Source organism: Dermacentor variabilis, chromosome 4 (genome assembly GCF_050947875.1).
Source record: "Dermacentor variabilis isolate Ectoservices chromosome 4, ASM5094787v1, whole genome shotgun sequence".
NCBI classification, from domain to species: Eukaryota; Metazoa; Arthropoda; class Arachnida; order Ixodida; family Ixodidae; genus Dermacentor; species Dermacentor variabilis.
In genome coordinates, this window is record NC_134571.1 from 35,362,812 (window position 1) to 35,383,604 (window position 20,793).

General features: G+C 47.5%; 1 protein-coding gene across 1 annotated transcript in view; it reads left to right on the forward strand.

The window, feature by feature from the left end:
• Nucleotides 1-20,793, forward strand: part of LOC142578930 (cell adhesion molecule Dscam1-like) — a 348,188-nt gene that overhangs the window by 150,264 nt on the left and 177,131 nt on the right. Inside the window, exon 3 of the mRNA XM_075688636.1 lies at nt 6,790-7,122. Coding sequence (XP_075544751.1) covers nt 6,790-7,122 — 333 coding nt within the window. The remainder of the gene's footprint in view (nt 1-6,789; nt 7,123-20,793) is intronic.

The window sequence follows — 20,793 nt, forward strand, 5'->3', positions numbered from 1 at the left end:
CAGGGCAAGTGAGAGCAATAAAGTGTCCCAACGTTCCGGGTCGACCATACAGCTAAGACACTCTTACTAAACAATTTTTTTGATGTCACTTCTTATCCTTCTTTGTTTTAATGAAAAGGCCAATAGATTCGGGCGTACTAGAAGAAAAGTTAATTACAAACCAAAGTTAAACACAGTTTCGCCCGTTATTAATGATTCTAGCAGTTGCGCTTGGCACACACCATTATGCTTGTCATTGACAATACATTCCCCAGTTTTCAAGAATGCCATCTCACAGTTCACACGGCCTCATAAGTTCTCTGAAAACCATTTCACTCTACTCTGGTATTGTGTGCGTACGCAATGTGTGTCTACGCTAGCTGGCTCAACTGAAATTGAACACAAGGAGCGCACCTTCTTAAAAAATAAATAATAATGGAATCAAAATAGAATGAAACGCTGTGTAAAAATGACCATGAAAATATTATTCTCCTTCTTTGTCTTTTCTTTTCATTTGCTCTTAATATTTTACTTCCCTTTTGCGCTTGAGATATTTCTCTGCGTAATTTCAGTAAGAATATGCTGCTTCTGCTTCATTAGTTACGAAAGGAACACTTCTGTATCGCTTTGGGCACAGTTTGTAGCTGTCTTTGAGTACAGTGAACCAGCGTACAGCAATTTATGTCCTCAGTATCTTCTAACGCGGACAATTATTGTATCTATAATGTTCAAAACCGCGCAATAAAAACAAAACAAAAAGACAGCAAAATGACAAAAAACAGCCACATAGATAAGAATGCACATTTTATATGACTGAATCAGAGCTCAGAACGTTTACTTTATAAAGCTCAGGATTTTTACTGCGGTGTCATAATTTCTGAGAACGATCGAGCATATCCAAAATGGGAGTGACCAACGAGGCAAACAACTGACGTGAACCTTTATTTTCTACCGCTTATAGCGCCTTCGTTGTTGAGGTAACGATGACAAAATTTGAGATGAACATCTATAAGTCCACTGCAAGACTAGAACGGCTCTCTCAGAGATTCCTAACCACACAATTCCCAAGTCAATCGAAACCGAGACAACTTGCGCCATGTTGTACCCTTTTTTATTTTTTATTTTTAATTTACCAATACTGTAGGTCTTCTGTAGACCCATACAGGGAGCGGGCTTACATCATCATAGGCATGTAATAAGATACAACAAGTTCCCAAGAAGACAACGGGAACACATGAGGTAGATCAGAACACTTTTCAACAACAAGTGCATCAGTATTATATTACCTACATGGTTACTGTTCGCGTACATGAGAAGAGAAAATCTAGCATTATAGATCGTATGCTATACATGAGAAAAGAAATGCACAAACGAAAACAATACAACACTACAAGACACTTTCAGCAGTTTTACAGCAGGAAAAATAGTTATAAAGGGTCCATTAGCTGTTCTATTAGTGAGCACAACTCATCTAGATTTTGATTATTTACAGCTTCGCTTGGTAGCGCATCATCCAAGCGTTCACAGCGCTTGGAATGCGTTTCCTTCTCCTTCGTCTTAACAGAACATAGGTTGCCCATCCCATACACTACATGAACTGTCAGATTCCTCAGTGTACATGCAAGGCGCTTAGACAACCTATGTTTGCTTGGCATTAATCGGTGGTGCTGTTATGACAGCTAGGGCCCCTGGGATACTGGCATCGCTACCCCCGTAGTCGGTAGTAGCAGCACTCTAGATTGAGGACGCGCCTGAGCAATGTAATAATCAACCGGGAAGCCCAAGACATAGTTTTTACTGCGACAATAGTTAAATGCTTCGCCTTGTCTGTCCGTACATCTGTCCTTTCAGTCCGTTACGCTGACGACGACGGTCAACATCACCAATGCCACACAACGACAACTTTTGTCGTCATTAAGCCACCTCGTCATCCTCAGTTTCGCCATTGTCCCAAGAGGAGGAGGAATAAACTTTTATTGTACAACCCGCACTTTATGATGTCCGGGCCTAAGCCTCCCATGAAGGGACGTTGAGGGCTTGCCTCGCCGCCGCCTCCCGGGCGAGCTGGGTCGCCCAGGTTTGGTCGTCGAGGGCGGAGCTCCGCAGAGCCTCATGCAACCTCGACGAGAGAGTCGTGGTGTTAGTCTGTGCTGGGCACTCCCACAGCATATGCGGAAGCGTAGCCGGGTGAATGCCGCAGCACCCAAGAAAAAAAAGAACATTATCCACAACCGCCTCCAGCAGGATTCTTACCAAAGTCAGCGAAGCAAATCGAGTGCACTAGCCACTCATCCGTCGCTGACTAGTTAGCGAGTTCGACTATTTATTTATTTATTTATTTATTTATTTATTTATTTATTTATTTATTTATTTATTTATTTATTTATTTATTTATTTTCCAGACCCGAAGTAATTGCAGAATGGAGTGGTATACATGAGCAACAAGGACATCCATCTGCAGCAAATAAAGACTTAGCAGAGCTTGTTGTTTACGGCTGTTTTGAAACTTGCATTGTTCGGAATAGTGGCCATGAAAGCAGGCAGGTGGTTTCAATACAGACTTTTTCTTGGATAAAAGAAATCCGACGCAACTTTGTTCGACAAGACTGTACATCAACTTTAAATTTGTGATCACAAGGGGATGATATGTGTTATGGACACCTTATAAGCCCGACTATAGAATTTAATTTTTCAAATTTTTACTTTACAACAATACGTTTTATTACGACGTCAACCCACTCGCCTAACAAGGTGCCCTATAAACACATTGGGTTCCTTTTTCAGTTCCGCGCAGTGAGTGAACGCAAATCTTATGCTTTATCTCTTTGTTCTGAGTGATCAATGGGCTATGCTTGTGACGGTTTCCGGATCGACCGACGCACATAATCGTTGACGTTAGCAGCGGATTCCGTCCAAACGTATTCCAACGTTTTCAATAAATAACATGTTCGTACAGCGTACGCGGCCTCTCTCTCTCTCTATCTCTCTCTCTCTCTCTCGTTCTCCTCTCCATACGCAGACTTACTGAGAGACACAATGCGTGCTATAGAAGTCGCTTCAACACGAAGCAACACGTGGTTCAAACCCATTTCAATTCCGTATTTCGCTCCTTCGTGACTTCCCGTCTTTTGCCATTGACAGTGTGCGCGCGCGAGAATGATCCATAACGCCTGTCTTGCTGAATAAAAAAGTATAATAATAAGTAGAAAGAGGAAAGTACATAGCAAGGCTCTGAAACTTAGAAAGAAGGGAAAAGAGACTCACATTCAGGTAACGAAAAAAATCAAATTCGACAAAGATGTGTCCAGTCGACAGGACGAGACGTCCACCATGTACACCTTCATTTTAAATTCATGGCAGCAGAAATTGTGATGGGCTTTACTTAGTAGAATGGCGTTTTCCCGCTCTTCTACACTGCCCTTAAAACGGGAAATGGTTTCTTTCTCGTCTTTTTCCCTCTCTGCCCGGGATTTGTTGACCTCGCCTCTCGTCGTCATTCCAGATGCGGATACGAACATTTATTATTACTCCTCCGGTGATACGCATTAGCCCGTGTGTTCCGCCATAGCTTCCTGTGACATACGCTAAAGAAATGATCTATATACTCCGCGTACCATGAAGGCACGTGACATTTTATAATCTCCGTCGACCTTTCCTTTATTCGATGTTTAGCACCAGAATACAGGATTAAAACGAAAGCTACCCGATACAAAGTACCTAGAGCGTTGTCTGGTCCGTCCTTGGTGCCTTTTGCGAATCTCGGTGACACTTAAGAGACGCAGCAACGACAGCTTGTCCGGAAAAAGAATGGCATGAGAATTGAATAAAACAGAGATAGGATGCATGTAATAACTGATGAAAGGAGGGCTTCCACCTAGCAAATGGCGAAGCACCGGATGGACAGCGAACCGTTGAGAAAAATAAAAGCAGAGTACGCACCGCAGGCACCCATCTCCCAAAGTCTATCGAATTTGAATTATGGTAATGCAGTGTCCGTTGGCGTCAGCCTACCTCAAGCTAGCGAGAAAAAGAAATGGAATAAAAAAGGTGCTTTACGTGTACCAGTTTCGTGTTCGTGTCTCTGTTTTCTAGCGCGCCTGTGCCCGCCTCTTGGCTTCATTCTCCACGCCCTAATGCTTTCTAATGCACGAATTCGGTCTAGCGGGAGATTTGGCCCCTTCCCACCTTTTCAAGGCGGCAGCGAGAGGAAAGAATCACGCCCTGTGTTTCGTTCGCTGCCTCTTGGGCATCTATGTGCATTTATACGTCTCCGTTTTTCTAATATTCTTATCTTTTACCACAAATTTATTCTCTGCTGCATCTCTTTTCTCTCTTCGAGTCGAAGGAAGAAAGCTTCTTCGCTCTATAGTGCTGTATCATTCTGCTCGTCCATTTTCCATTTGCGCCCACGTGCCTCCTGTGTCCCGTTATTTTTTTACTTTTTTTTTCTTTCTTTAGAACTGGCACTCGTTCTTTGATCTTTTAACTACATTCGGAAAACGGAAAGAGTCTGGCTGTCTTGCAAACCACCGCGTGAAATGGTTTTGTCGGCGTCTGTGTGACGGCGAGACCTTAAGAGCTCATTTCCGTCGTATTTCACCAGCGTCCGACACGTTCCGTGTCAAACTGGAAAAAAAAGAAGAAAAGAAAGAAGACCGAAGGTTTCGAAGCGACGGGGTGATTTATTTCGGGGATTTAAAGAAAAAGCTCCTTACAGGTGTCGCGGTGCGGGAGTTTGACCCTGAGCACGGTTTTACATGTCGATGGTCAAAGTTGCGTTACATAAAAGCAACGCGCGTTTGCTCTAAATTAAGTGGAAAGCGTTTCTCACGTCTTAAAGATTCGTGCCTGTTAGGCGGTGAACAAATGAATACTAGCTTTGTGTTTTTCACGGCGTTGAAAGTTTCGTGGTAATCTTGTGAACAAAGGAGAGAGAGAAAGGAAGGCGAAGAAATGCAATGAGGTCAACTAGATGATCATCCGGATGGCTGCTATACACAGGGGGTAAAGGTAAGTGGGAATAGAAGGAGGAAAAGTAAAACAAACGAGAAAATTGAACAATCATCAGAGATATTCGCATTTGTCTTTTCTTTATTCTATTTGTGTGATTATATGCTAGTTTGCCACATTTTGGTGCATTTTATAGTTGCAGGACAGCGTTTAATACAACGAGTACATACCGCACTACGGTGAAAATTACTACCACTGTGTTAGACGCAACGCGAAAAGTTTGCGTCTCACTTCTTCGTCTTGTGAAAAGTCAGTGGAATGGACCAAACGTAAATGGCTCCGCTCTCCAACACCGAATCTATGAGGCTATTGGGAACAAGGCACTTTTTATGTCCGCTTAGTCGACATCAATCCTATCGTTGAAAATCACGTCTTGTTGTGAAAAGACGGCAGACGTTTTGGTGATTTGTGTGGGAACGGTTGCACTTCTCGCTGATTATGACGGCAACGCAAAGGTAACAGCGACGCACAGAAAAGAAAAATAGTTTGTTATGAACTTCAACCAACTCTCCCAACTGTGCACCTTGTTGCCCTTCTCGTTGGTGTTTAATATTTTTCATTCTCCCAACTCTAACGGACGATGTGTGTGTGCTGTGCTATGTGCTCTCTCTCTCTCTCTCTCTCTTCCCCTTCCCCATCTTTCATTGCCCTCATCCCTCTCCCATGTGTAGGGTAGCAAACCGGTTAAGCTAAACTGGTTAGCCTCCCTGCCTTTCCTGCTCCACTTTTTTCTTCTTTCCTTCCTTCATTCTCCCAAAGAACGAAGGGTTTCAAGGCAGAGACTTGCGTACACTTTGCCTTAGGAAATGAAAGTTCTCGAAATTGTGGGCTCCAGCTGTAGCAAATGAAACGCTACACTCATGCGGTGCCGTATTGCTAAAGGTACCTATTGTTAATGCTGTATGTATGGACTTTGTTACTTTTGGTAGTGGTTTGTTGGTGTTTATTAACTGCGAAACTATGGGAAGTTTGGCTACTGAAGAGCCCGCAATCCTAAAACATTCGCACGCACGCACACAGCAAACGAGAGAACAACAAAAATAAAAAAGGCAAACAATAAAATCATCATCATCATTTATTGCCCCTAAAGGCCCTTGTCGGGGTATTACACAAAGGGGGGAGCGTATACAAAGTAGATAATAAGAACAAAGACCAGAAAAATATAACAATGCAACATAGGGACATAAAAAGAAGCAAATAACGCGATAGTGAACATGGTGCTTGCCAATATTGCCTTGAAGCCACAAGCGCCACACACGTCGGCGAATTGTTAGGGCAGCAGGGCGAGTACACAATGGTTACAGGGGGAAAAAACTCAATACAGGAAAAGGGATAAAATTTCATGAACATAAAACGGGCAAAAAGAAACATGCCAACCCAGATGATTTAACAACATCGCCTTAAACCTTGTCGCGTCGTGCTCATTAGTTAGCGAATCGGGCAGCAGGTTCCATTCTTCAATTGCGGTCGGAAAGAGGGACTTGTTAAAAGCAGTAGTGGAGTCATGAAGTCGTTAGACGCCATTTGAAATGAATAGGCGGCGCGATGTACGAATGGGAGGAGATATAAGGGAACCACGCAGATCTCTCACAATTAGAGTGGAGGAACGTGTTAATTAATATGATCGCGATGGCAGTGATTCTGGCGGCGAATTAATAACGAAATGGCCGCGTTGCTTCTCAGGTCATGAGGTGGCGGAACGGTGGCGGTGATGGAGCGATTGATGACAATAAAATCGAGCGATCCGACAAGAGCTGCGGGCCCGTGCTAAACCTCGCTCGTGTTCTCTTTCGGATGCAGGGGCCTCCACGTCGGGCCAGGGCCCCCGGTTCGTTCGAGAACCACCGCCGCGGCTTCGCTTCCACAACAGCACGGGAGGCAGCCTCGAGTGCTCCGCCCGTGGCCACCCCACGCCGGAGCTCCGTTGGCTCGCCTTGGACGACACCGGCGTGGTTCCCGGTGCGCCCGCACTGGACCTGCCAGGCCTACGCCGAGTGCGCGCCGACGGCTCGCTGGAGTTCCTTCCGTTCCGCGCCGACGAGTACCGGCAGGACGTGCACTCGGCCACCTACCGCTGCCTCGCCTCCAACCGCATCGGGGTGGTCGGCAGCAGGGACGTCCACGTTCGCGCGGGTGAGTGCAACTCGGGTCCTTTGGCAGTGTCGCGATTCTAATCGGACACGAAGCCGACGGACGATGGTCAGTTCGGCCGGCCAGCGGCGGAAAGTAATACACCAAAAGGACCGGGTGAAATAAATCCTTGCATCGCACTGGCTCTGAACGCAATTCCTGCCATTTGCGTGGTGGCGTTACGATCTGTAGGACCTAACTACTAAGGTTGCCATGTTAGGATATATATATATATATATATATATATATATATATATATATATAAATATTGAGGGCTTTTTAAGTGGTAAAATTTGGGCTTTTTGTCTATTCTGCGAGTACTAGGGTACCTAATTGGTCGATTTGATTGCCAAGCATAATGGCTATTGCCAAGAGAGTCGTGTTTATCACTATAGCAACTTAAACGTATCTCTTCCGCGCCTCGAAGTCATCTCTCACGTATCTCGAAGTCATCTCTCACGCAAGAACTGACAGGTAGTGCGCGCGCCTACCAGCGACCAAATCTAGCCGCACTTCGGCAGCCTCTTGGCTCTTTCTCTTGCACGTACTTTATGCTAATTACGAGAAGAGGGTTATAGCGCCGAAAAACATGCACCAACTAGCCCCCCAACAAGTATTACTCAGTTATGCTAATTACACCTGCTTCCTCATTAATCTTCCTTTTCTCTTTTTTGCTTTTTCTTAATTTCTTTCCTGTTGCTTTCAAAGATTTGATACTGCTTTCATAGTTCGTGTGGTGTCAGCCTTGTCAAACTAGTCCTTTGCCGAAGTCCTGCAGACGAATTTTCACATAGCCATTCAGATGGATACTAAATTTATCTACATGTGGTAAAAATGATGTAGCATTCGTCTACTGCTTCTGTCATATGTTTAATACTTCTTTAGGACGTTAAACTGTAGCATAAACAATGTTTTCATCTGTCCATTCTATAAGAAAGCATTCACATTAGTATCTAATATCGATCAGCTGGCTGCTCCTGCTTAAGAAAAAAAAAGTGCCGGCTTGTTCTCGTTGTTGCATGTCACCTGCTGGCACATAAGAAATTTTGGATATATGTTCTGGGCGTACGCGTTAACTTTAGAGAAACAAAGGGAACATGCGACCCCAGGCATCCCATTCAGTGCTTCAACATATCCGGTTCTCAATCGCTGAAATGCCAAGGTTCTATAAACACAGAATTTTTTAGAAAAAAAAGGAACACTTCGCAAAGCGTCCTTTCACATCGCAAAAAAAATCCAATATGACAACGACCACAAATTTCAAGCAAGTGCTTCTGAAAAGCTACATCGCGCCGGTTAGCCGTTGGACTGAGGCGTATGGATGACTCCCACATTCTTCATTCTCTCTCATCCCATGAAATCATTGTGAGTGACTGTGTGCGGCGACTTGTGTTATCTGACAGGAGAAATTCACTCTTCACCACTGTAACAATGTCTACACCGTGAAGGGTGTTTTCTTGTCGTACTGCACACTCTTAAGCAAATGTAAGCCCTTTGGGATGTATATTTGCCACGTAACGATAATCGTCATCTGTTTGCTTGCGTTTCCTTCCTTGAAAACACTGCACTCGCTACTTTCCTGTCGAGAATGCTCTGTCATGCTGATAACGGGCATACCGTTCGTGACTTGGAAGTACCGGGCTCGCCACGTTAACCGGACAAGACAGATGACGGTTGTAGTTGTGTGGCAGTAGGGTGTATTTTTGCTTAAGAGTGCACTTTAAGAAATGTTTGCACTCTTTGAGTCGTATCTTGCCACATAGCATTGCCGACAGGAGAGTATAGCGGGCGCGGCGTTTTCAAGAAAGAAAACGCAAGCAAGGCACATGGCGATTATTGTTGTGTGGCAGATATACACCACAAAGGGTGTAAACTTTTTTTAGAGTGTACGGCCTTAGAAAAGTTTATAGAGGACAACTGACAAGAGACGCAGTTGACAACTATATATTCAATCATTCTGGCAGCCTTGAGCGCACAGAAATATCCGACAGGACACTTTCATATCTCCGCCTGTGAAGTTCTCTTGTCGGATATTTCTGTCGCCCAAGGATGTCATAATGATAACATAGCTTTGAACTACGTCTTTTTTCATCGCGCGTTTAGTTAGAGCTGCGTTGTCGTGCTCTATGAAATTTTGTAAGGCCCTAACGGTAAAGGTGTTACCAGTGCGACAAGAAAACACCCGTAAGGGGGCAAACATTTTTATAGTGACCGCCGTGTTGCTGCGGTTTAGTCGTAGTTGACGTTTCCTTCTTGTGATGCATCTAATACATCGCTCACCATAGAGCAAAGTATACACCTCCGTGTAATTTTCTGGCGTACCCTGTAAGCCTTTATACGACTTGGATAGAGAGAAATGAGATGAGTAGGGCAGGGAGGTCTAGCTGAGGAGTGGCTTTGGTTTGCTACGCTACGCTGGGGTTCACGCGTTTCCTTTCACTTATCCGCTATTTTTACCATACTTTTTAAACGGCTTTCACGTAAATTACGGTTCACAGCCTTTATTCTGGGGCTTCGAAAGCACAAAGAAAGCTACGCACTATTTAATATATAAGTTCGAAGGTTTCACGTGCCACAACCACAGTCTTATTATGAGGCAAGCTGAGATGTGGGACGCCGGTTCACTTCTGAGTGCTTTAGTTTCTTTAACGTGCGCAGAATGCACAATACTTGCGCGTTTTTGAATTCAATCCCCATCGGAATTCGGCCGCCGCAGCAAAGTCCGAACAGCCGACCTCGGGCTAAGCAGCGCAACGCCATATCCACTGAGCTACCACGACGGGTGGCACAATCCACACCAGGATATGTTGGTTGGAGTAAGAAAAAAAAAAGAAATTCTGCCAGTTTGTCACAGCCGCAAAATGTCAACGCGTTTAATGTCGCACGACAGCTCAGAAATGTGCCCGTCGTCCTCACCACCTGTTTACCAATTCCCGCTTTCGAGGGTGGGTCGATTACCTCCCTCGCGCTTCAGCGGAAACGCCGGATGCAACCGTGCCGGCCGCCTACTCAGAGCACGAACAGACAGGCACACCGACAAGCCGGCGAGCCTCGGTGCAGGCCGTATACGACTACGGCGCTCTCCGTGCACCAACATTACGTGTGCCGTGAGCGTGAGCAGCGAGGCTCGGAGGGCCCCGAGCGGTCACCGGGGGCCATCGTGGCGTCGCGTCCCTCGCCGCGAGCCGCGGCTCTTATCCCTCCGGCCCCGGATCTCGCGCGCGGGGCCCGGCCTCTGCGTGCGTGTCGGTCGTATATGGCTGGCAGCGCGTGTCACCGAGAAAATGAGATCCGCCTCGGCGACAAGTCCGAGCCCAAATGTCGTCTTGTCCGCAACGTCGGTCGTGCTCTGCCGCCACCGCGCCGATTCCAGTCGCGTTTGCTTTATGTCGTGGCGTCGTTCCTCGCTTTCTTCGTGGCTTGCCTTCTGCCTTGTCTTCTCGCTTGTCCCTTCTGAATTCCTTACCACCACTTTTCTTTTTTTTTTCTTTTTACCCTCCTGTCCTTTGCAACCCGCCTTCGCTGACGCCAGCGTTCAGCCGAGAAGAAAATGGTGTCCAGAGAGCCTGAAGCTGGCCGCAGTGGGTAGAAGGCTGCTTGGCCTTACTTTAACCTAGATGCCGGCCTGCCGCATGCTGTTCCTTCGTCGTTCTGTCATTTTTTTTTTTCGTTTTTAGAGCCTAGCGTGGATTCGTCTGTCCTTACACACCACAGAATTTCGCCCCCGCTTTATTCTTCTTTTCTTTCGCACGGTTCACGTCGCGCGCGAGCGAATCAATGTTGCGCTAGCGCCATATTTATTTTGTTTTTTTTCGTTCCCTTTGGCTAGTTTAGGCAACGGCAGCGCGTTCGGCTATAGCCTGGAAGCAGATATTGCTCGACTCAGGAGGGGGAGAAGTTGCGTTTCGCTGACAAGTGTGTATACGAAGCTTGGCGGGGTTTGTTTTGGAAGACCGTGCAGCAGTGGTTTCGGCTGCGGTCAGAGGCGTCACGCTGAAATGGAGCTGAGGCAGAGATGTGGGTGGCGGAGGAGGGTAAGAGAGGACAGGAAGGGGGAGGAGGAGGACGGCAGCACAAAGAAATTGCCGTCGAGGAACAATTGATTGCGCCAACTTGGATGACGGCGCGTTTCTCTTCAGATTCTATTTTCAGTTTTATACGCGTGTGTGTGCGTGTGTTCTTCAAAGCAGACTGCCACTTGGCCATTGCGGGGGACATGAATGGAACGCCTCGACGGCAATCAGGATTTTGAGAAGCGTTTCTTTTAAAGTACAACGACGTGGGTGAAGTCCGTCCCTACGGCAGGGGTTGATGTGTTTACTTGCTCATTTTGCGTAAAGAAAACAGTTAAACAAGAAATCAAAGTTGGAAAGACAGAGCACATATATAGACGTCACCTTGCAATGTCCAGCCAAAACATTTACTTTATGCAACAAATTTATCCGCTATATTTGTTGTATATATAATCTTGTGTAGATTCGCATGAGGGATCTCTCAGTTGGCAGCAAAGTGAACGTGAAGTCGTGACTTCGATACTAATTCAAGCCTGGTTGACGGGAATTTAATGCTCGTAGAGTAGAAATGATCGCTCACTGAAACCCTGGTGGCCGTTCAGAAGCCTGAGATGCGCTGAATTAGCTTAATTGAATCAGGAAATTTCTACTTCGACACCCGTGATAACACTAGGCAGTGCTGTGAAGTGTTGACGCCAGTTAGCTAAGTAGCCGGCCAGCTAGCTAGCTAGCCCGCCAACGGGTCAGTCATTTGATTAGGCGATGTAGCTTCCTATGAAATAAAATAGTATCCTATTTTGTATGCTTTTAGCTTGCTGTTATGGAGGGGTGAGAAAAGCTCTCAAATTTAGATGGCCTAATCGAAATTGGATGAAGCTCCAGCAATCTTAGTTGTAAAGGAATAACAACCAGCGAGAGCTCCAGTGTGCACCGCACTACCCTCTTCACTAAAGAGCGGTGCAGCGTCCCCAGATGTGGTCAAGAAAATCTGTACTATAGTTTTCAAGTTTGTTGCCCACGACGTTCGTGTAGTGTTAACTAACTTTATGAGTCGTTATTAGTGCTAACCAACTACGTGCTAGTTATAAATACTCAGTGTTTCGCCCAGTGCTTTCAAGCGACTCGACTGTCTAAGAGGACCGGCACGCAACCGCATATTAAAGGATACGGAAGCAGCTCTTCGACGTATCGACCGATGGCACCTTGTATGTCCTGGCCATACTTTATTAATCAAATTAGCCTCCTGGAAGTTCAGCTGACCGCTTAACCCGGTATTTGAAACGCATCCTTGCGCTGTGCAATGCGCGCACTTGGTTGCTGCTAACTTGGCTAAACCAGACACACACCGTTCACAAGTACACTCACACGCAGGCACGCGCACACATTTTCGGTCGCGACACTTCTGGACAATTCCGTGCGGCACTCGGACAGGCTGCGGCATCGGCTGTCTCACGTGCTGCTGTCATATGCGACCGTACACTGCCGCGCCTTTAGCTCGGCGATGTATTACATCGCTTTTTTTTTCGTGCCTGTTTTCCTAAAAGCATTAGTGCATTTCTTTCACTTTCTACTAGAAAGGACCTGCCGTGGTGGCGTAACGGCTTTGCCGTTGCGCTGCTACGCCCGAGGTGGGGGGATCGAATCTCGACCGCGGCGATCGCTTTTTGATGGGAGCACAATGCAAAATTTACCGTGTAGTTCTTGCACTGGAAAAAAAAAGAAGGAAACAATACCAGGGGTTCAAAATTAATCAGGAGACCGTCACTTTGGCGTGCCTAATATTCAGATCGTGGTTTTGGCACGTGAAACAGTAGAATTATTATTTTTTAATTAGAATGCATATATTGTAAGAAAACGTTGCCCCCTTTGGTGCTGATCTTGTCTCCGGCCAGTGGTGTTCATTCATACCGCATGTCTTCTTTAAGGCTGCGCGCCTGTAGTTCTAATGTCATGAACGAGATGCAAGTATCGGAATGGCACAGCGTTCTTGGCAGTAAAGTAGCGACTTCGGAGCTCGTTAAAGAAAGGAAATAAACGGAACATAGGTGACGTTTACTGTTTTGGGACAAAACAAGCCCCAAAGGATGTTAATAATGATGCGATTAGGATTCTATAGCAGCTTCATTACCTTAGCGATGTGTGTTCATGTATTTATCTGTGCAGTACGGCTGCATGTATAACCTCTTTCACGCCGCTATTCAATAGAGAAAAGAAAAATACGTTAAAGCTTATTCGGAGCTGGGAGAATCGAAGCGGCGTAACATGGTTTCCTCAAGCACAGCAGCCCCACGCTTTAGCGTTGCGCCATGAGAGCGAATTCTGAACATTTGTATGCACTAGCTAGCCGCGCATCTCGGAGGTAGCCCGCGGACTGTGCGCCGGCACCGCTAGATCGCGCAGCGTGTCCAGACGGAAATGCGACACAAGCGCCGGGCTGCGCGTACATGCCTCATAAATGACAAATCTTGGTGGTGGCCAATACTACGTGTCGCTACGTTGCTTCAATGCTGATCGCATCAACGTCGACACTCATCATGCGATCGCTTCGACCGGTGTTTTTTTGTTATATAGAGCGCAGCGCGGTAAAGTCGTGTTCGGCAAAGTGAGCCGCTTGTCGCTTGTTGTTTATTAAACAATGAAGGCCGCGAGCAAACAGACCACCAAAGCGCCAGCTATCTTTATCTTCAAGGAATACTTCAACGACGAAGAAATGTTGGAAAAAAAAAACTAAAGAAATGAAAGGAAAAGAAATAAAGCAACAAAAATCTGGGAGCAATTTTTTTCAGGATCACTTAACTCCGGCGTATCCTGCTGTGTTAGGATACGAACAGTCTTAGCGAGCTGTATCGGTGACGTGCGAACGTCCAATTACAACGTGCGCAACCAGTACAGTATCTATCTGTACAGTCACGGCACAAAAAAAGAAGACAAAAAAAAAAACCTTGCACACAGTGAAGATTAAAGCGCATAAGCAAATGCAGCTAAGAGGGCCGAAAGGGGACAACGCAGTATTCAAGTCAGCCATTTGAGTGACAATTTCGAAGCATCTTTCTTTCTTTCGGAATATTGTTTTTTTAAAGGTTTGACAAAACGCAGTCATTGCTATACGACAGCGCAGCAGGGAATGAGTGGGCCGCAATCGCGGCGACGAAGCGCGCGTTTTTCTCTCCCGCCACTCTGGCTTCCTTTGTTTGCCCTCATCACTAAGCCCCGGGCTAACGCGACGAGTCGTTCTCTGTTTCACGCCAGCCAGGGTTGACTCGTTCTGGCGGGCCGGCGTACACGGGACTCGTCGTCCCTGGCATCCAAGTTTGGCAGCTTCCCGCTGAGCATCTCGGCCCGGCTGCATTTGTTTTTCTGTTATTATCATTGTCGTTGTCGTTGTCTGCCTCGAACCACGCTCAGCTAGCGCGTATGTGGTGCGGAGTGCGAGAGCTGCTAACAAACAACGCCCCGTGTACATCCCTCTCTCCCCCCCCCCTTTTATTTTTGTTTTCGTGAGACGCGGGTTAATAAAAGCACGCCTGCCTGAGCTGCCTGCCAGACTCGCACCGAATGAACGCGGTGCGCCCTTTTTGTTGTTTTTTTTATTTCTTTATTTGTTTGTTTCTTGCGCGTGCCGCAAAAAAACTCTCTCGTCCTGTCGCCGGGTTCGCCCAGCCGTACGTCCCGTCGACAAGCTGTTGCTCCCGACTCCTTGGATCCTCTTCCGCATCGATAACTCGCAGGATTCTGAGCTCGGCTCTCGTCTTTAAATTGGGGAACAAAACTCTTTTCCCGCCTTTTTTGTTTTTTGTTTAATTGTTTTTCTTGTATTTTTTTTTCTTTACAGTCTCTGCATCTTTCGTGACACCGGTACACGGCGAGACACGAAGACTCTCGCGTCCGCTTCAGCCTTTAACAGCGGCCGGGAGTTGTTCTTCAGCGCATATGCTGACGCTCAGGAACCGGGTTTCGTGTAAAACATTAATGCTCCCGAGGGTGCAGCAACCCGGAAAGAAAAAAAAATCTTCCAGCATAATCGGCTCGACGAAGATTGCGGGGTATTTTCACTCGGCGGCGCGTTGTAAGCCCTGACAAGCCTTACTACTTTTCCTTTTCAGCTATTTACAGTGCGCGCCACACGTTAGGTTGGCGGTGGTGAGGAACATGCAGCGGTTCCGATGAAGGCAGCAGAAAGTTAAGGAAAAGTTGTGAAGATTAGGAGTGTAGCTTCACGCGCGGCAAGACTTTGTCTGACGCTTTGCACTAAGCAAAGGCACAGATGCGCTGAGTCGTATGTGTAGATAAAAGCGAGAAGGAACATGGGTTTCATGAGAGCAGCATTCTGGGCAAGTTGGTAATCCAGTACTCAAATGATATTGCCCAACAAAAGAACGACACGGACGTGAGAGGACGACACACCAAGCGCAAGAACCAAGCAGGTTTCATCCTCGCGTTCACTTTACGGAAATGCGTCACTACTGAAGGAATGATAAGTTCACCCTTAAGAAGTGCCAAGGACATGAAATCAGCTATCCGAGATACATACTCCTTACCACATCACTCTGGCCACAAGGAAACTAAGGATTATCACCGGGAAAGATCTCTGCGGCCTATACAAGTAACGTTTAAGTTTGCATCCAAACACAATAGCATTGGGCAGCTTGAAACAATGCCCCCAAGAAATTGGTGGTGCAAATGATGATACCGAGGCTTTGTTTATTTTATTGTAGAAGGTTTAGAAAGAGAGAGAGAGACAGAGAAGGAAGGAAACGCAAAGAGGCCAGACCAGAGGCACGTCCGGCTTGCTACCCACAGCAGGGGAAAGGGGATCAGGGGATGTAAAGAAAGAAATTAAGAAATAATTAAAGAAAGCATTGGTGGTGTCGTGTCGTCCGGAGAAACGGATAGAAACTGTAGATTCTAACCGAAGACTGCCAACCTCAGGTACTGCAGTAATGGGTTATGTTAGGTCTTATGAGACATGTGGCAGCGATACAAATTCTTTAGTCACCGTGAATGATCTTGAATCGAGCAGATCTAACGTCGTGCAGAGTAGAAAGCTCAGGTAGTCGTAGCAGGCACAGATACAGATATGTTCAATAGGCTCCTCACAGCCGTAACGGTCCCATTTGCTGTTAAAACAGTGTAATTTATCGGTCTACATAAAGTTAGGGAGCTGGGGAAATTAGATGTCGACGGAGACATCTACAAAAAAATGCCCCCTGACGGTTAGACCATGAGACCCGCTGCTGTGCCTCCTTGGCTATAACATTCTTCGGCTGTACAAGAGGTCGTAGGTTCGATGCCTTGCAGTGTCCGCCGCGCTTCGATGGCAGCGAAATGCGAAGATTCTTGTGTACCGTGCTTCGGATGCATGTTAGAGAAGAGGTGGCCGAAATTACTGTGAGACCCTCCATTACAACGTTTCTCATAGCACGTATATTATTTGGTAGGTTGAGCCACATTCGTTCGTTCGTGTTCGTTCGTTCGTTCGTTCGTCCGTTCGTTCGTCCGTCCGTCCGTCCGTCCGTCCGTCCGTCCGTTCGTTCGTTCGTTCGTTCGTCCGTTCGTTCGTTCATTCGTCCGTTCGTTCGTTCGTTCGTTCGTTCGTTCATCCGTCCGTCCGTCCGTCCATCCATCCGTCCGTCCGTCCGTTCGTTCGTTCGTTCGTTCGTTCGTTCGTTCGTCCGTCCGTCCGTCCGTCCGTCCGTCCGTCCGTCCGTCCGTCCGTCCGTCCGTTTGTCCGTTCGTTCGTTCGTTCGTCCATCCGTCCGTCCGTCCGTCCGTCCGTCAGTCCGTCCGTCCGTCCGTCCGTCCGTCCGTTCGTTCGTTCGTTCGTTCGTTCGTCCGTCCGTTCGTTCGTTCGTTCGTTCGTTCGTTCGTTCGTTCGTCCGTCCGTCCGTCCGTCCGTCCGTCCGTCCGTCCGTCCGTCCGTCCGTCCGTCCGTCCGTTTGTCCGTTCGTTCGTTCGTTCGTTCGTCCATCCGTCCGTCCGTCCGTCCGTCCGTCAGTCCGTCCGTCCGTCCGTCCGTCCGTCCGTCCGTTCGTTCGTTCGTTCGTTCGTTCGTTCGTTCGTTCGTTCGTTCGTTCGTTCGTTCGTTCGTTCGTTCGTTCGTTCGTTCGTTCGTTCGTTCGTTCGTTCGTTCGTTCGTTCGTTCGTTCGTTCGTTCGTTCGTTCGTTCGTTCGTTCGTTCGTTCGTTCGTTCCGTTTCGTTTCGTTACGCCATGACGAAGAAGAGACCGGTTCCTTAGCAAAGGCGTACAGCTGCCGCAAATGTGTCGGCCTCCGCCAGGGAACTAATCCACTCCTTAGAGCTGGAGTCTCCAGCAGAACCCCACAGTTCACCCATCAGAGGGTCGCATAGTTGAGGAATTCCCAGTGCCTGATGCTCGAGATGGCTGCCATTATTCACTTTGAGCAACTTGTCTGTGCGGTGCCAAGGTGTTCTTAAGATGTCCCCTTTCCTTACGTGCCTTTATAACGTGATGAATCAAACTGCACTAACAACAACTCCTGATTTATATTTTCAATGCAAATGTGTTTTTACCTGTTCCCCAGGATTTAGTATTCGCCGCTGTTCCCACGCCGCACATATTTGTAAATATATGTAGACAACATGGGTCACTGGGCATGTGCTCTACAATACAACTTTCTGCTGGCTGATGTCTGGCCTAGTGGACAACTTTGGTCGCGGCCATGTGTTATTGGGTCCCTGGAAATTTTTGCGTAATACCCAGGGATGGATGTGCCACTGTAATACCCCTGTCACGCTGGACATTTTTATGTCATTTGATTCGAATGACGTTCGGAGCAACGAATGCTATTCGACCCGTGGTGGTACTACACAGAAAAAAATTATGTCATTCGGGGCAGATGCATTCTTCGTTGACGCCGCCAAATATGGCAGCGAAGACAGGTTTGCAATCACGGTCGTTGACGCGCGCGGAACACTTATCAGCGCCGCATCAATCTACGCCAAACACGCGAACGAGGCGGAGGAAACCGCGATAGCCTTGGCTCTTCAAGCCGCAAAAGGCCCGGCGTCCATTTTCTCCGACTCGCGAACGGCGGTCAGGGCTTTCTCGTCCGCTCTAGTTTGTAAACACGCAGCCGACATCGTTAACAGATGCTTTCGTATTAATACACCAGAAGAAACTGCAGGTCATACCATAGCACGGTTCCCGGCCCACATGGACGATGCAACTAACCGAGCGGGTTGCAACCCTAACGAGCGAGCCAACTGCCTGGCGCGTGAATTCACGAACCGCGCCAGAGCTAGCAGTCCGGCACTTCCGCAGGATTTCCCCTTCAAAGATAAACTTACAACCTTTCACGAAATTACGTCACATTACAGACACAGCAGGAGAAAATTCCCTCCCCCCAGTCCGAAACTGAACAGGGCTCAGGCTGTTACTCTCAGGCTTTTACAGACGAGATCGTACCTCACCCCGAAAGCGCTTAGTTGGATAGACCCGAACTTTCCGCAATCGTGCTCCAAATGCGGTCACGCGTGCTGCTCCTTCGACCACATGCTCTGGCTATGCCCGTACAACGCGGGCTCCGACTTTCATAACAAGTCTAAGTGGGACGCCTTGCTGAAGAGCTCGGATTTCCCAAGCCAACTTCAGGCCGTCCAGAGGGCCCGCGACGTCGCGGAGAGTCACCATCTCCCTGTCCCGTCGTGGGCGGAGCCACCAACTTGATCGGGGAGCCTTCGGTTCCCCCCAATCAAGTTCCTCAGGACACTCTAATAAAGTTCTTGTCACTGTCACTGTCATTCGGTCATGATATGAATGGCGATCATTGCAGAAATATTGGTGAGAAAAGAAGAACGATGTCCGTTGGAATGTCTGAAAAATTATTTTATTTATTTCAATACAAACATGGTTCGTTTCTTCGCTGAAATAACGCGCCTATACATCTATTTCCAGAATATCTGGTCACCATAAGCCAAAACACATCTTAGCCAGCTCAGTAGCCATAGCCGATAAATCGAGGAAAAACAATATGACTGACTGAGTTGATGTGTACTTTGCAATGCGAGCGAAGCATACTTATCAGCGGAAGAGCCTCGATCGTCAAACAGACGCAGATGCCATTCGAGACAGCGAAAACAGGCGTGTACACAGGTGCTTGATCGTTTACAGTATGGCTGACTAGCAAAGCTACGGCGGCCCGACGCGACTTAGGTGGAGAGTACAAGAGAGAGAGAGAGAGAGAAACAACTTTATTTAGTCGCCTGCCGAACGACACCATGAATAAATGGCGCCGCGACGCGGGCCCTGACGTCTTCTCAGCGGGTGGTCTCTACTCAACTCCAGCGCGTGTTACTCCCACGGTTGGTCGCCCTGAGGGGCAACGTTCCGTCGGTTTCGCTCGGCCTTTGTCTTTCAAGAGCCGCCGAGACCTGCTGGACGGCCCAGTTGAGACTTCGTGGTGGTAGCATTCCGCCGCAGCCGCGAGTCGCGGCGGAATCGTTGTACTTGTCGAAGCTTCGTCGAGGAACTTGGTGCAATCCCATAGGATGTGCGTCAGGGTGGCCTTCTACCGCTGGCACTCGCGGCACACATCAATCACATATACTTTCGGGTACAGATGACGCATAAACACTGGCGTGGGAAGGAACCAGTTTGTAATTGTCTGAACAGCACCGCCTCCGCTCGGCTCAGCCCCAGGTGTGGGTGTAGGTAGGCTGGGGGGGGGGGGGGGGACATTTTGTGACAGTCGGTCGTACAGCTTTTATCAAGTTAAATGACAGACTACTTAAACCACGGGAAATTATTTGCCTTCTTACATGAACGCTTCTCAAATTTCGTACGCTCAATGGCATATTTTGCCTTGTTTCTGGAGTAGAGAGTATACATTCGTTTCGAGTGCGAAGCCGAATGAGTTTCTCAAACTCATTCAATTGCGGAAATCATTCGATTCTAATGGCATTAGATATCGCTGCGTAGTAGCTGAATAACGGCATTATATGCTACTGCCATTCCATTCGAATAATATTAAAGCGTCCAGTGGGATCGGGCTATAAATCAAGGGGTGTGACGCCACAAATACGTTTAAATATATGTCGTACTTCCGTGTACGCACACCTCTCGCCAACATTCTTTTCTCGGGAAGCATCCCACACTACATTCGCGCTCATATTGCAGATAGCTAGCCGCTACGGGGCGACGATGCTGTGCTGGTGTCATCCGCTACTGCTGCTACCTCTCTAACTCATACAAGCTGTGTGTCATTTAGATTCCAACATTGCGTTCAATTTACGTGTTCTCTCGCCCTGGCTATTAATGTCCACATCTGAAGCGCAATCGACGCTTTGATGGCAGTCAAGCTTCTGGGCAACATTAATGCCCACTGCCTCCTTCCGCAGGACAACGACAGCAGCGCTGGTGTTGGTTATAGTATTGACGCGTCGATTAGCGACAGAGACATGCTAATTATAATCCGATTTGCGACAGATGGTGTCGCCTAACTGCAACTTCGTCGCCTTGGCAATTCGACCTGTGTAATGCTCGTCTTCAATGGTGACTGCCTACCATCACACATAACGGTCGGCCATTTTCGGCACTTCCTATGGCCTTTCGTACCCAAACCACATCAGTGCAGATGATGTCAGAGAAGTGGACACGTAAGGGCTGTCTGGCGAAATTCAACCCTAGGCCTACGATGTTAC